Consider the following 16,908-nt stretch of genomic DNA (forward strand, 5'->3'; position numbering starts at 1 on the left):
ATTGTCACAAACTTTGAGATGTTATACACAACAAAGGGAGAATTTTTTATGAAGGAGATAGTGGGGCTTCCCTCTCCTGACTAGTTTGTATGGGGCTTCCAGAGGGGGCAAAATTGAGGCATTTGGCCCCAATTGTCCAGATTAAGCCCCAGTTGTAGATGCTGCCCTCTTTTGCTATAAAGGATTCACTGTCTTTCTAATAAATCCTTGCTCTTCTAGCATGTAATTATGGGTGGGGAATCATCAGCAAATTGCATTAGACTGAAAGTACAAAGAACCTGCAAAAGTACAAAGACCCTGCAAAAATATGCTTCACTTTCATCACTATTTCCCCCTTTTTTGTAATGCTTTGCATGATACAGCCATCCTCTTCAGATACTCTATTGTTCAATTATGGTTTGATTGTAATTCTTTTAGATCCTATAATTGTGTTTGAGTTGCTGTCTTTTTAAAAGAAAAGATTGAACTAAAATTGTCAGGGAGGCATTGGACAGTGTATTTAATGTGTCTGTCATTATATGTTAACCTCTCATCTGGGAAACAAGGCACCCCTTTTGTGCTTGATAACAATTTTAAAATATATTTCTTGACATCACGTATAAAGGAATAAGGGAGGGATAAAGGCAGAAGTGAATTAATGATGTTAGCAAATACCACTCCCTGTATTTCTATTCCATTTAGAATACAGCTTTCAAAATTGTAGCCCTCTGGAGCACCATTGCCAGTGACAGGTAGTCACAATCTTATTGTATTCTGATTGAAGCTACACTGTGAAAGAAATACTATATGGAGCCAAAAATGGGAATGCTTACTTATCCTTGTTTTTGAGCAGACCTGTGAATTCTGTTGCCCAGTTTCTGATGCATGTTATTACTTCTTTTGAGAGTGAAGGAATCAAGGACGAATCTTCAGGTCTCTAGAGTCTGAGTGAATTCAGATACTCATAAGACAGTCACACACAAGTACATTATTTTCACCATGAATATGGAAATGGACATTGTCCTGATGGTTACATTGAATTTGGATGAATACACTAAGGCCCAGCTCAGGCCAGACAGGAGTTAGTTTGGAAGTACAACCTGAGTTGCATGGAGTTTCGCTTAGAAAGTATAGAAAGTGCAAATTCAACAATCAGCATTTTTTTACCTGACCTTTGTTCCTCAGGTTTGATTGTTGGCTTTTTGAGTTTATTTTAATATTTCTTCAGGGAAACTGGCATTTTAAAAATGGATGGTTTCAGTCTGGTTTTTAAAAATATGTTTAGTTGATCATTATTGACATGGGAGTCCTGGAAAACTGGGAGGTGATTTTAATAAAATAGGTACTAATAAACAGAATGCTACATGCAGAGCAAGGCTACGGTATTGGCGGAAGGACCTTTCAGTCAAATAAAGTTCTTTAAAACAAGTAAGTTGGAAGCAAAATCTTGAATGTTTTGAGGAAAATAGTAGGCAGATGTTGGCCACTGTTTTTGCATGGCTGAACTTGATGGAAACATTTATGTTATGTATGTACTATGTTCATTCACTAACACCTCCAGCAGGGCAGCAGAGGTCCCCCTCTTCTCCAATATGTTAGACAACAGAGTGGCAACTAGTTGAATGTTTCGTGTTTGATGGAGATCTAGCCTAGCCAGCATAAAGGACCTTACTACATAATGCAGCTATGCCCCTTCCTAGAATTGGAGAACATAAAGATAGTAGTGCACATGTTGGTAACCTCAAGGTTGGACTTCTGCAATGTGCTTTACATTGTATCTTTATACCAAGTTTGGAAACTCCAAATTAATTCAAAACACGGCAGCCAGATGGGTTACTGGAACATCTAGGAGCAAATATATCACTCCTGTACTAAATTTACTCCACTGGTTGCCGATTAGTTTCCAGGCAAAGTACAAAGTATTTGTTTTGAACTTTAAAGCCCATGGTTGAGCCGGCTACTGCAGCCAACTAACAGTCACCCAGAGAACCTCATCAGTTGCCCCAAGATTGTGGAACAGCCTGCCAGAAGAGATCCAACAGCTAATGAGCTGTTGGAATTTAAAACACAACTGAAGACCTATTTCTTTCAGCAGGCCTGCTCAGTCAGATTTAATTATGACTTAAATCACATTCTATGTTTATGATGTTTTAACTTTTATCTCAAGTATATGTTTTAAAATAGGCTTTTATGGTTGTATTTTATCTATGTTTTAATATGTGGTTTTATAGTTGTTGTGTTGTGTCCTGCCTTGAGCCAAAAGGAAAGATGGGTTGTTATTATTATTATTATTATTATTATTACAGCAGAGAATATTCTTATCCCTGCTGCTTTCTCTGAAATTATACTTTTTCCCCTTAGTAAAAAAAAATAGGGTATTTAAAATTTTGTACACATTTACTGTTATTGGCCTGCTCTGCACAGTTCTGTTTTGCTTGTCATCTTCCTTGTACACATGTTATGTATCTTAATTTCCTTAATTTCCTTTATCCAATTTGTTGTCAATCCAGTTTTGGACAAAGCTACCATTTGTCAACTTATATGATCCTGTGCTATTCTTTTCCATTTCTGGCTGAATAGCTTAAATTCGGGTAATATTTTATGTTTGGTACCATAGCAGCTAAATTTTATCTGAATTAAACACCCCAAAAATAAAAGGGGGGAGAGCGATATTACACTCCAGACTAATGTTCCTTTTTGTTCAGTGTAGACATTGTTTATGTCTCCAAAAATCCACTCAGATTATTTTCAACATTCCACTAGCAGATCATTTTAGCAACAATACAGCATATGGTTTAACTTGCTTACTGGTCCCATCCAGTTATAGGTTCAGTCCACAAGGCGTTGGCTCTATTTACAGTTGGGAATTGTAGTATATTGCTAATTGACTTATGTAAAGCTACTACCTGGTGTCATCTTTCCATGTGTATTATTGATTTGATGACAGAACCACATATGGACTTAGCTAATGAATTACCCTATGTGAGTGACAGAGACTGTGAGGAAGAACAGTCTGTTTGCCTGTAATTGTGATTCTTCAAGGGGTTGTCTATGAATTCACACAGCTTGCCCTTCTTCTCCCTCTTTATATTTGGCATTTCTTATGGTGGATTAAGTAGTCAAATAGCTCAAATGGGTTATCATCCAAAGTTCTTTACATCTAGAGATCCATATAAAGCTGCATATGGGTTTTGGGCCCATTGTGTGAGCTCACGGGTGGCCACTTGGAGTATCATCGGTAAAAATTAGTTGTCTTTTAGTTCTGATTCCTAATTGCTTAACAATAACAGTCAGAAAAGACTGCCTGCTCACCCTTAAATATTATACTGTTTAAATGAAAAGAGCTTGATGTGAACAAGATGGATTGTAGTGGGAAGGGACTGTGAGTTCAGTTCCGATATATACTCTGGTCTCAGAATCTTTTCAAAGTTATGCTTGGTTCTCAAAGTTTTTGGGGGGCAGGGGCGGAAGTAGATCTTAAATGCCTGAAGTCTGTATGTTATGTGGGAAAAATTGTTATTCTTATGTTTGCTCTTCCAGGTAACAGAAAAAAAAGGAAAGGAAGGAAAGGGTGGCTTTGGAGGCCCAGTTGTCAGCTCTCTGTATCAAGAAGAAACCATCAGGTGAATCTGAGTGATGTTTTTATGGCTTAATTTTCATTTAGCTTTTATTTAGAACATCAACATGTATGGTAGTGCCTCTCGAACCAGATAATAAATGGCAGGAAAGAACTTTCTAGGCCTATAATTGTTTAAATCAATAGCTGTCTGTATTGCTGCCAGGTACTAATTTTCCCCCAGTTTGAGATATCTGGGGTGGGTCTTGGCCTATTGAACGTGGTGGGGTTTACCTCTGAATAAACATATAGGATGTAGTGTGATTTTTTCTTCTTCAAAGAAGTGCTGTTTAACAGCTGACTCTTTAAGCTTTAAACATTGTTGGTCGAAGGAAGTAAAGTTGGCATGTTTTTTTAAAATTATAGTGTAAAAAGTAAGGTTACTAATTGAGGTCAGGTTTTGAAATAAAAAGATAAAAGGAAATTAACCTGGAAAATGTATGATGATACTGCATGAAACATGTGGTTAAATCAAGGAAGACAGGAAATGGAAAATTTAAAGAGATCTTGCATAAGTGTCAGATTGAAAAAGCACACGTTTTCTTCACCTGGTGGGTAACTGGCATCATTTGAGTTAACAAAGGAGATAATAAATTACTAGGGAATAGGACCAGAAGAGGGTATGCATGCCATCTACTCATGCCACAAACAATGCTAATCTGGAGTGGGATCTTTTGAATTGGCATTGTTATGGCCCTTCTGGCCAGTCACTGAACCAGTTTAGGGGCTTGCAGGTATCTCCACAGCTCAGCAGTGTCTAAACCAGTTTGGTGCCGCTGGAGTGCCACCCTTAGCTTGCCCCCATCTAAAACGTATCCTAAAATATGTGAAGAATTATTGATTCCTTGCGAACATTTTGTTCGTGGCAATATGGTTGAGTATGTGGTTGCTGACCGGCACCAGCCATCCTTGGAGGAAACATATTTCCCAGATATAATTCAAGACTGGGTTTGAATTCTAAAACTCCTTTACTTGCCCAGTGAGATCAGCAGTAGAGTTTTCATTGTTGGTGATCTGGGAGTTTGAAGTAAAAAGGCCCCTCTAGTGCATTTTCTCCAGTGCTGCTCCCATGCCAAGAGGACACACAACCGACTTTGTCTTGCCAGCATGGAGTTAACAGTTGTACTGGTGTGATTCTTCCTCCTCACACCTCCCCCCCCCCCCCCGCACTGCCTTGTCCGAAGCCCAAGAATATAGTGTCAGTATACACACAACAGCTTCAGCTTACAGGAGGGAATTGACGGTGGCAGTGAATCTTTCTGCCTCTCTCCCTCTCTGTACCCTCAAGTTGATGTGTGAACAGTATATGAGTGCACCCTCAGATATGGAGGCTTACTCTATTTTAGAAGTCTGAAGAAGGCCAGTCTAAACAATTATTTCTGAAATAAGCTCTGAGGTCTTCTTTACTTACCTGTCACTTTTCCGATATAAGTTTGAAAATTAACATTTCTTTGGCAGTGAAGTCTGCAATAGTACAGCAGTGGAGAAACCTTCAAATAACACTGCCCCTTTAAAAATAAGAAAAGCATTCATCTCCTTCAAGTTTTGAATAGCTTTATAAAGATCTCAGAGATTTTATTTACTTAGACACCATGTATATGTTTTGCAGACTAGAAGATTGATAAATATCTCCTTAAATACAGATCAATATTCTTCTAATAATTTAAACACACAGTAATATTGTGAGCAAGAATAACTATTGAAGACAATAATATGAATAATGAAGTATGGGTGAAATTGTTTTTAAAATCTTTATTACAAAGTTCCATTTATTTGCACAGCTTTTTATTTTCCTAGGATTCTAATATACTGTAAATGTTAAAAATAGAGGGTAATGGAAAATGACAGGAAGAAATGTACATAGGACACACCAGTGATTTACTAAAGCACTTGCCATTTTATGTCTGGACTGGCATTCGGTTTTACAAGTTGGATGAAAAATATTTCATTTAGGCATGTCTGGAATGATGTTGAAACCATATCCTCAGTGAACTTTCCTCAAGTTAGAAGATTTTTCATTCAGTCAGCAATAGGAGAGTTCCTCCACAGCTAAAGAGAGAACATATAGCTCTGCCATCTGATACTCAAGAAGATGTATTATTACTAGATTAATAATTTACCTTCATAATAAACCAATCATATCTTGATAATTTTAATGAAGGTGCTTCTACCTGTATCTAGCTGTCTACGTCCAGTTGTTGGGGCTCCTCTAGCAATGAAACAGCAACAGTGGCGCTCTCAGAAATAACAAAGAATATGTATAATATGTATAATTTTCTGCACCAAAAAGAAGTGAACTTGAATACATATTATCTATGCTTTTTGTTTGCTTGATTTAGGTATACTGGGTGTAGCTGGTGGTGCAGGCTTACCTGCTTTCCCTTTTTTTCCTCTATTTTTCTCTGCATACATGCTTGATAGAAAATTCTGGATGCACCTGCTGTTTATCTTAGCTGTTGAAGGCAGGCAGACATGGCTGCAATCAGATCGGCTAGACCAGAGCTTTCCAAACTGTGTCACATTAGTGTGTTAACTGCAGTGTGTAGGTGTGTCATGTGAATGTAACAAGAAACCTCTGAGCCCTTGTGAAATAAGCAATAAAGAATATATATATATACACGAGGGGTATTTTTTTAAGTAAAGTCCATTTGAACATAAGTACACAACGAAAGTTTATTTCAAAAAAGTAAATTTATTTTCAGAAAGTACATACTTCACTCTATTTTTCGACATAGTTGCCAAGTTTGTTCAAACACTTATCATACCTCTGAACCAATTTTAAAATACCCTCTTCACGAATCCTTGCTTCAACTGAAGCCACCAAATCATCTGTAATCAAAGAAGGGCGACCGGAGCGGTCCTCATTATGGACGTTGTCACAGCCATCTTTGAATTGTCGTACCCACTTACGGATTTGCTTTCACTCATAACAGTATCACCGTACACTTCACAAATCTGTCGATGAATTTCTACATCAGGCAGGTTCCTTGCTGACAAAAACAGTATCACTGAGCGAACCTCACATGCGGCGGGTGAGTTGATAGACTTAAACATTTTAAAGCACAGAACAATACCGTACAGGTTAGCTACAGAGCGGAAACTGAGCACAGTTGTTCCCGAGGCATGCCGGTACACGACGCACGCGCTCGTTGTGGTATGCATGTGAACTACTAGTGTCTACAACAAAACAGACCTTACTTAAAAATACCCCTCGTATATGTGTGTGTGTGTGTGTGAATGAAAGGTTTTCATGCAGTATGTTGTGTCTCAACCCATTTTGTTATTACAATTTAGGTATGTGTTTGTATCTAAGAGGTTGGTTTAACCTCCAGTTTGCTAGTAAAATTAGTCAATTACTGTGTCACAAAATTATCCACAGCTAACATGAAATGCTTGGGAAGCTCTGTGCTAGATTCTCATTGTGTCCTAGATTTCTTCCATGCTGTTATTTCTTTTTGAAATAAAGAATTCTGGTTTTTTTTTAAATAATAAAATGACTTACAAATTTATCATCAAATCAGAGACTTGGAAGAGGCTGCAAAGGCCACCCAGTCCACCCCCTGCCATGCAAGAAAATACAATGCAAACATTCACAACAGATGGCCACCAAGCCTCTGCTTAAAACCTTCAGAGAAGGGAATATCCATCACATTCTGAAGCAGCATATTCCACAGCTCTTATCATCAGCAAGTTCTTCTTAATGTTTAAGTAGAATATTTTTCCTGCAATTTAAATAAAATTTAACAGTGTATTCTATGTAATAAAAAAAAACCAGGATTGTAATTACATCATCATTTTAACAAAGTTGCCCTCCATATACTTCTTGAAGGACCAATTTTTTTTTCAAATGTGAAGAGGCAGGAATAAAACACCAAGCAATTATGACTGTTGTTTCTCTGTTTTTCCCAGTCTTGTCCAGCATGCCTGAAAATCTCTGTCATATTTTCTAGTTTGATGCCATATAATCTATCAGAATTTTATTAATCCCATTAACAGAGGCAGCCATCTGGCCAGCTCTCTGAGCTAGGCCGCACAAGTACTGAACTGGGATGATTGATAGCTCTGGAATTGATTAGTTGATCAGAGAGACAAATGAACTGTTTTGGCAGAAAATACCAGAGGTCAATGTGTTTGGTGAGGTGCAAAGGGCTGCAGAATTTTAAAGAGCAGCTTCTCCCATACAGTTGTAAACATCCCTTAAAAATAACTGATTCAAAAATTATAATAGGTATTAAACATATCACAGGCTTGCTGCTGAGAGTGCTCTAGCTTGAAATGATCATTACATTTTGAAAACCATAAATAGACTATACCGTGGGTAACCTTATTTAAAAATACAGGGCTTGGAAATGATTTACCTATACGTAAAAGCTATGCCTGTGGCCAGTTACTGGGATCATGTAATTTCTTAGTTACAACAGGTTCACTGGTTTCTGATCCGTTTCTGGGCACAATACAAAATGCCATTCATCATAATTACTGTCCTAGATGACTTGAAGCTAGTTAACAAAATGGCTTAGCTATAAGCCTGCTGGAGCACTGAAATCTTTGGGATTTTTTAACCAATTTCGGAGGCATGTTTAAGGAGAGGAAGACTTCTCAGAGGATGTCTTAGGGTTTTCACAAACCCTTTCCCGGAAGGCCTGTCAAGCCTTCACTTTGATGTCCTGCCACAGAGAACTAAAGAGCTTTTAGTTTTAGATAAATTATTGGCCTATTAAGCTTTTTGCCTGCTTGCTCTGCACCAATCCTGCACAACCTGTGGCCCTCCAGGTGTTTTGGACTTAAGCTCCCATTGGACAAGCTGTCTAGGGCTTCTGGGAGTCCTAAACATCTAGAGCAGGGGTCCACAAACTTTTTAAACAAGAGGACCAGGTCACAGTCCCTCAAACTGTTGGAGGGCTGGATATTAATTTGAAAAAAATGAATGAATTCCTATGCACACTGCACATATCGTATTTGTAGTGCAAAAAACACTTTAAAATAATACAATAATTAAAATGAAGAACAATTTTAACACATATAAACTTACTAGTATTTCCGTGGGAAGTGTGGGGCTGCTTTTGGCTGATGAAGTAGAATTGTTGTTGTTGTTGTTGTGTGCTTTCAAGTCATTTCAGACTTAGGTTGACCCTGAGCGAAGGCCGGGTAAATGACCTTGGAGGGCCGCTTCCGGGCCCCGGGCCTTAGTTTGAGGACCCCTTATCTAGAGGATCACAGGTTATGTAGAGCTGCTCTACTCTTTTAATTACTCAAAAATAAAAAGCAAATCATGGACTTCTACCCTCACCTCTCGCGTTATCTCAGTTTCATGTTTGCACAAACAGTTGATTGATACCACACCTGAAAGGATCAAACCAAGTGGATCACTTAGTTATGGTATACAAACAGGGGAAGAGTGATTGGTGCACGTGTTACAACAAGCAGTTCTGAAAGGAAGTTCTCCAAGTTGTGGCCACAACCAACATTGTGCTGTAAAGAAGTTAGCTGCTTGTGGCTCTCAAACATAATGAAGGGACACTAGGCAAGAACATAGATCACCCATTATAGGGAGTGTTTACTTAAAATAGTAGGGTTTAATCACTTCTTACATGGAGGTGAAGATAATAAGCAATTTCTGTGGTGTCATGATTGATAGATAATTATGACTAATACTGTCATCTCTGTAAAAAAAACCCAGCATCTTTCAGGATTTTGCCTGACTGGCTCTGGTCCTGTAATAATTGCGTGATCATTTTGGGGGCTTTCAACAATGCAACTTTAATGTGAAGAGAAACTCTTGCATGCCTCTTAAGAATAATGCCAGTAAAAGTTTCCCAAAGGGATGTGTCTTCGTATTGTTTTTTTTTTAAAGTTTGCATTGTACACAGTTAAGTGAGAAAGCATTGAGGGTTCCCTTTTAAGAAACAAAAACGTCAGCATAAGTAAGGTAACAGATACAAAGTGACAATTGCGCAATCATGCATACATTATCTTCCACAGTGTTAGTAGAATTAATGAGAAGAAAAATCAGTTTTCTAGAGATTAGGGTATTTGTAAATGTCTTGTGGCAATAGGGGAAGGACAGATGTATATACCTCTACAGTTAAAGGATAAGATTTTAGGAGAGCAGCAAAGGGTTTTGTAACATTTTCACTTTCTCACAAAGTGAAATGACATTGATTTTTTATTTTTTGATCCTTTTATAACAACCTTTTTGTTAGGCTAGGCTGGAGTATTGACAAAGAAAAGGTATTAGAGCAGTGGTTCTCAAACTGGGATCCCCAGATGTTTTGGCCTACAACTCCCAGAAATCCTAGCCAGTTTACCAGCTGTTAGGATTTCTGGGAATTGAAGGCCAAAAACATCTGGGGACCTCAGGTTAAGAGCCACTGTACTAGAGCATGTAGCAACCTTCCAACTCCAGGGATTTCTGGATGAAATTGATTATCTCGTCAGTCTGATTTCAGGTCTGGTTATGGGACAGAGACAGCTTTGGACACCATAAAGATAGCTGGACAGGGGAGACAGAGTCCCTATTGGTTCTACTGGACCTCTCAGAAGCTTTTTGATACCTTTCTGGGCTGCTTCACTGGGATGCGACTTGGAGGCACTGTTTTCCAGTGGTCCTTTCCTTCCTAGATCAATGACTTCAGAAGGTGGTGCTGAGGGATTCTTGTTCTAGACCCTGCCCATTTTTTAAATATATACATGAAACTGCTGGGATATTTTTTTGGACTGCGTTACTGTCCTAGTCCTAAACCAGTTAATGTCATCAGCAATGAACTGGATAAGGGCAAACAATTCAGACTTTATCAGACAAAACAGAGGTGCTCCTGGTCAGTTGGGAAACAGATAAGGGAACAGGGTTTTATCCTGAAGACATGGATCTGCAGTTTTGGGGTACTCCTGGATTCAGTGTTGAACCTGGATGCCTAGATTCATGCAGTGGTCAGGAGTGCCTTTGCCTATTTAAAACGTGTGTGCCAACTTCGTCTGTTCCTTGATATGCTGGTTCTGGTCATGGTCATACATGGTTTAGTTAAACCCATTTGGATTACTGGAATATGCTCTACATGGGGCTGCCTTCAAAGAGTGTTTGGAAAGATTGAGCCAGGGTTTGCTATATAGTGTTTTAAGTATTATAATTTTTAGTGGTTTTATATGATTTTAACTATTTCAATACTTTTATGTTTAATTCTGTTTTAGTGTGTATTTGTTGTAGGTTTTAAATTGCATTGTTTTTAGTGTTTTAGCTGCTTTGAGTTTCCTCAAAGGTTATTATTACTACTATTCTTATAATAATCTTCCTCAAAGATTATTATTACTACTATTAGTAGTAGTAGTAGTAGTAGTAGTAGTAATAATAATAATAATAATAGCAGCATCAGCAGCAGGGTTCCCTAGCCCTGAAAGGGAGAAACTAATACTCTGATGAGGTTCTAAGGATTTTAAATTTTCATCTGCCCCTGCATTGCTGATACAGAATTTCGTGCATACTTTTTTCATGCATGGGCAATTGGCTGACACATGTGTTGTTACGTCCGAGTTATTCTCTGAGGGCTGCACAGAAGAGTGCCGGCAAGTGGGCAACACATATCCTCTGGGGAACCAAACTGTTCAGAATAAACTTGAGTTATGGATTTATTCAGCCTGTAAAACCTCAGCTGGCATAAATAATTGAGAAAGCAAAGGTTTGTCTGCAATGCATACCTCAGGGACATGTGCCTGCTTTCCCCCCTCCCACCACTCTTTCTTATGAAAATGATCCCAGTTGCACTGATAGATAATAACAACACCAAGCAATTAAAAGCTATGGGTGGCTGGAGAGACTGGAAAAGGTTTAGTTAATGAGCTTTTCCTCTTCCTGTGCCCAGGAGAGCCTCAGAAGTGACCGGGGCGATTAAACGAAGAGATAATTATAGATTATGTGAAGATGGGTCCCGGGGGGGGGGGGGGGGGGGAGTATGGGGGGGTAGCGCAAGAAGGCCTTGATATAAACAGCAACTGTTGCATCTATGTCTTGGCTCCTATTTCTGTATCGTTTCATTATGTTTCAGTGTGCTTAGAGCATAGTTCTGAGCAGATAGATAAGGCTGTCAGTATGTGATGCATAGACAGAGTAGCATCCTTCTACCAAATACTAATAATAATTAGTAATAATTTTATTTCTTACCCACCTCTCCTCATGGCTTGAGGCAGGTTACAATATTGTTAAAACACACAATAATAATAATAATAATAATAATAATAATAATAATAATATCGTCGTCGTCGTCGTCATCACATAATGAAAATCCATACAAAAATTATTAGGCCATTAATAAAGTAGCATTAGAGATATAGAGCCTTGGAACGTGGCATGCTCCTTTTCATTAGTGGTGTTTCTGCTTGTGTCAAATATTAATTTCTGTTATTGTTTAGTATTTCTTTATTTTATGCAGAGGGATCTTGTAGCACTTTGGATATTAACTGAGAGAAAGCAGTTGGTAATAAAGCTTTCATAGACTTAGGTCTACATCCAGCACATATCAGATGAAGTCTATTGCAGTCTATGAAGTCTTGTGCTATTACATTCTTTCAGTCTCATAGGCTGTAAGATCCTATGTCTTACAACGGTTTATTTTATGGATGGAATATGTGATATGACATCTGAATCTAAAAGGGATTAAAGATTTCTTAGGATGAATGCAATGAGTATGGCCCCACAGTGTGTCAGTATTACCATACGTTAGTTAGAATAATTCTTTTTAGCTGTTGTTCCTGAAGTGCTTCCCTCTACCTAAGATACAGCGACATTAGTAACTTTCATCTCACTAACAAACAAACAAACAAAACAAAATAGAGAAACATTCAAGTATGCAACTTCTGTACTTGTGGTCCGAAACACTATACTTCCTCTGACTGTAATTAATTTACTTGGGTGTGAAATCCAAAAATGTGATGGCTTGCGATTTATTCCTGAGTGGACAAACATTGTGTTATAAATTAAAATAAAGGCTGTGCCTCTGCATAGAATCTGATTCCTTCCTGAATATATACTATGCAGGAGCCCCTAGTAGTGCAATGGGTTAAACCCTTGTGACTGACAGGCCAGCGGTTTGAATCCAGGGAGAGGGAGTTGAGCTCCCTCTGTCAACTCCAGCTCCCCATGTGGGGACATGAGAGACACCTTCCACAAGGATGGTAAAACATCAAACTTCCAAGCGTCCCCTGGGCGCTTGCAAATGGCCAATTCTCTCGCACCAGAAGCAACTTGCAGTTTCTCAAGTTGCTCCTGAGACGAGGGCAAAAAAAAAAAAATACTATGCAGAGGCAGTATCTTAAGAGAAGCTCTTTCTTGGCTTCCTCCCCTATTTCTGCAAGAGCCAGTATCAGCACTTTCATTTTAAAACTGCTTCACTAGCAGAAGGGAAGGAGAAGAAACCTCTGTGTTCTGAAGAATGAATCATAATTCATTAAGCACATAAAGTGTAACTGAAAGAGTACAGAAATCATTCAATTGAAACCCCACTTACTCTGCATTTTTCACTTCTATATCAATATCCAGTTGCTTGAGCTTGGTATTGTTGGTTGTTATTGTAGTTTGTTGTGGAGAGACAATGTTCTTCTTCATAGTCTGTGTGCCATTCACAGTTGGATTTGCACCTATGGAGAGACCCTCTTTGGAAAGTTCTAGAGCTGAGTAGCTTGACAGGAAGCCCCACCCCCTACTGGCTACTGCACAGACTCTTGTCCAGCAAGCTACCCTCCCCTCAATTTCTCTTTGTCCACTGGTAGGGTGACTACTTTTGGTTATTTTCTCAGTTGGGTATTTCTTCCTTTGTGTTCTACTCTTTCTAACTCCCTTTCTCTTCTCCTTTTCCATTAAGAAAACATTTCTCCGTAGGTTCTCTCTCTCCCCCCTTGGTCTCTACTTCACATTTTAAACACCGTACTTCCTCAAGCTGCAAGGTCTTCTTCTCAGACATCCATTCCTTGTGTTTCTTCTGTTTGGGGAGGAGCTCATAGTGGACAAGAGTAGGATCTGCTGCAGCTTCATGATCTAGGCTGTCAACACCAAGGCTTCTGGGCTCAAAGCTTTTCACTTAGAGAAATCTCTGAAGATCACTGAGAAGACTGCAGGAGTAGGAACCGACATTGGCTTCAGTATTAAGTATTAAGTAGCCACTCTATGACCTCCTCACCCACCACTAAATTTTAAGTTCTCTTCAATATTAAAGCCAATGTCAGTTCCCACTAATGTCAGTGCTGTGGCTTTTCATTCTGTCACCACAGTATTAATCTCTGCTTCAGTCCTGATGGGAGAGAGCAACATCATGGCATAAGCACTCTACTACCAAAGACCACCCCAGTCTAGTCCCAATGAGAAAAAGGCAAATTATTGGTTCACACTTGTTGCCCAAGACACCCATGGCTTTGATACCATCCTTTTTGTAGATAAGAGTTGCAGGTAGTGCTAATACACTCCCCTTGGAAATGACTCTCATCTCAGTGCCACTTTCTTATTCTATCCCCCCCAAAGGGAAGGGTCATACTCCTCAAGACCAAAGTATCAAGACCATCTGATACCTACTTACCTCAGTCTGGTATACCTCATTGGGGAAGCCCCCACCTCCAACCATCACTGTTGGTCCTGCTAGGACCATTATCACCACCATGACTAACACTGATACCATCACTCACTGATACCATCACTCACCCATAGGGAAATTGTAGCAATTTCCCTATGATTACTCTCTACGCTATGGGCTTGTTTTGATGCTGGGACCATATAGAACATGGAGATTCTCTGTGGCAACACTTACCAGTTCCAGTGCTGCTGCTCCATCTATCTCCTAGATTACTTTGGTTTCCCACTCTCCATCCTTGGGGATAATAACTATGGTTTCAAGGATTCCTCCCTCCCTTGCACTGTCAATGGCACTACAGTTCCTCCTGCAACAGTCATGTAAATGGTCTAAGTGGCTCATCTCACAGGCATCATCCCACGGATAATGGTTTGCTTGCAGTACCCACCATTGCAGCCCATTAGCTACAGCTGCAGCTACTATCTCCATCCTTCTTACTCCTCCTTCAAATCCTCAGCACAGCACCCCAACAAACAAAACACTTGTATCTCCTCCAAATGACATCAGGGCGTTTACCAGGCATGAGCAAAACCAGGCCCATGGGCCGGATGTGGTCCCTTGGGCTTTTGATTCCGGCCCCAGCCATTTGTCACAGTCCTGGCTCTGGCCCCTCCCAGTCACACATGTCTGTACAGAGCTCTCTCTCCCAAGTTCTGTCCAACCACATGTCAAGCCCTTTGATTCACAGGAGGACATGGTGGGCCACGAAGTCTGTCTGCGAAGAGGAGTCCCCGTAGGCATACATGGTTGTGCGGGGCTCTCCCGAGAGCCTCGCACAGTTGTCTCTCCCACATGACAACCTCCCATCGGCCTTCTTCTCCCCATGCCAACTGCCCTCAGCCTCCCCCTTTGTGCCAAGCGCCCCCAGCCTCCCTCCCCATGCCAAGCCTTGCCCCCCTCCCAGACCAGCCCACCTACCCACCCAGGCCCATCCCAGTGTGCTCTGACCCCCATCGTGATCCTAATGCTGTTGTCAGAAACCAGTCTTCTGTGGCTTCTGCCTGGAAACGTGCTGAATGTCTGTTCCCAAACTCCAAAAACATAGTGTTGGGGACCTCCAAAAGTAAAAGTGAAAGGAAGGTAGGCATCTGGATATGTGTGTTTGTAATGATAATGAGATTTAAAGTTCCTTTGCAGCTGGAAAAAAAAGACTAAAGTCCTCAAGTGAGCAGTCAACAAGCTGCAGATATCCTGGGAGTATTACCCATTTTCTCTTGTTGCCGAGCTCTGCAGCTTAGTGTTCTTTACTATAAAATAGTGGCAACAGGAGTTAGGATGAGGATTTGTTTTAGATACTACTCGGGCCTCATATTTTGAAAGGTAGTAAATCAATTTCTTAAAGAAATACATTTTTTTCCATTCTAAATTTGACTGTCGAAATTGTACTACAGCCTTGACTTCCTAGCTTAGGCTAGTCTTTATTGGTTCATTTTTTCCTTACGGGAAGTTAGTTTGCAGTATATTGTTTAAATAATTTGTGATGCAGAATACATATCTACCAAAGTAATGCAATTTGCATTCTAAGCAGTGAAAATGTGTTGCTATCAGTATTGCTTGAAATGATTTGGTTGGCAGAAAAGCTGGTGTCTCATGTTTTTGAGACTTGCGTGTGTTGCTCAGTAATAGTATACCTTCTCTCCCCCCCTCTTTTTTATTCCTTCTTAGGGAGGAAGATAAGAATATATTTGACTACTGCAGAGAAAACAACATCGACCATGTAACCAAAGCCATCAGATCAAAAAAAGTGGATGTGAACACGAAAGATGAGAAGGTATTGGGCTAGGGGAGGGATTAATCAGTCTTAAAGGCTGGTATGTCAAATTAATGTCCCCTCATTTCTCTAATCCTTCCTTGCAGCTGCTATATCTCTGTTTCGTCATTTGACCAGACATCTGTTAGTGAAAGAAGATTCGTCCAACTCTGCAACTCCTGTGTAATAAGTGCTTGATGCATGGTTGGACTTTGACTTTAGAATGTGCTAATAATTATAACTGACATTAGATATTCCAGTGCTTCATGTAAAGAAACCAAATGTCATCTTCCTTCCACTAATTAACATGGGGCACAATCCACTAGGAAGTTCACTTATATACCCTAATTAAAATGAATAGTAATTCTCTGATTAGTCATTTCCCCCACTCCCTAGAAGATATTAAAAATGCAAATACTCAACTCCCTATTAAAAATGGAATAGGGCAACAGTGGAAGTGGTGCTAAACCTGTCCATTATGGCATTTTTGAAGTCCATTGCCACCAAGGGCCCTACCAGTCATCTGCTTCCACTTTCAGGTAACTTCCACAGGAGTATGGTGATTGGTAGCAACAGCATATCTCTCCTGCTAATTTGTTCTTGAACACCTGAGCAGGAATGATACTGCCTTATCCCCATGGAAGGAGCCCCCAGTGGCGCAATGGGTTAAACCCTTGTGCCGGCAGGACAGAAGATCGACAGGTCGCAGGTTCGAATCGGGGAGAGCGCAGATGAGCTCCCCCTGTCAGCTCTGGTTCCTCATGCGGGGACATGAGAGAAGCCTTCCACAAGGATGGTAAAACATCAAAACATCCAGGCATCCCCTAGGCAACGTCCTTGCAAAAAAAAAAATCCCCGTGGAAGCTGTCGCCACCATATAATAGCAGGTCAGGAGCAGTAGTACTGCCACATCCCTGCAGAAACTGCTCGCCATCCATTTAAATCCATGATGA

The 16,908-nt window shown here is 40.0% G+C and overlaps 1 protein-coding gene across 1 annotated transcript in view; it reads left to right on the forward strand.

The window, feature by feature from the left end:
• ACBD6 (acyl-CoA binding domain containing 6) overlaps window positions 1-16,908 on the forward strand; it is a 108,906-nt gene that overhangs the window by 21,072 nt on the left and 70,926 nt on the right. The window contains exons 4-5 of the mRNA XM_060774458.2: window positions 3,520-3,602; window positions 15,871-15,976. Of these exons, the coding sequence (XP_060630441.2) occupies window positions 3,520-3,602; window positions 15,871-15,976 (189 nt within the window). The remainder of the gene's footprint in view (window positions 1-3,519; window positions 3,603-15,870; window positions 15,977-16,908) is intronic.

Source organism: Anolis sagrei, chromosome 4 (genome assembly GCF_037176765.1).
Source record: "Anolis sagrei isolate rAnoSag1 chromosome 4, rAnoSag1.mat, whole genome shotgun sequence".
Lineage (NCBI taxonomy): Eukaryota > Metazoa > Chordata > Lepidosauria > Squamata > Dactyloidae > Anolis > Anolis sagrei.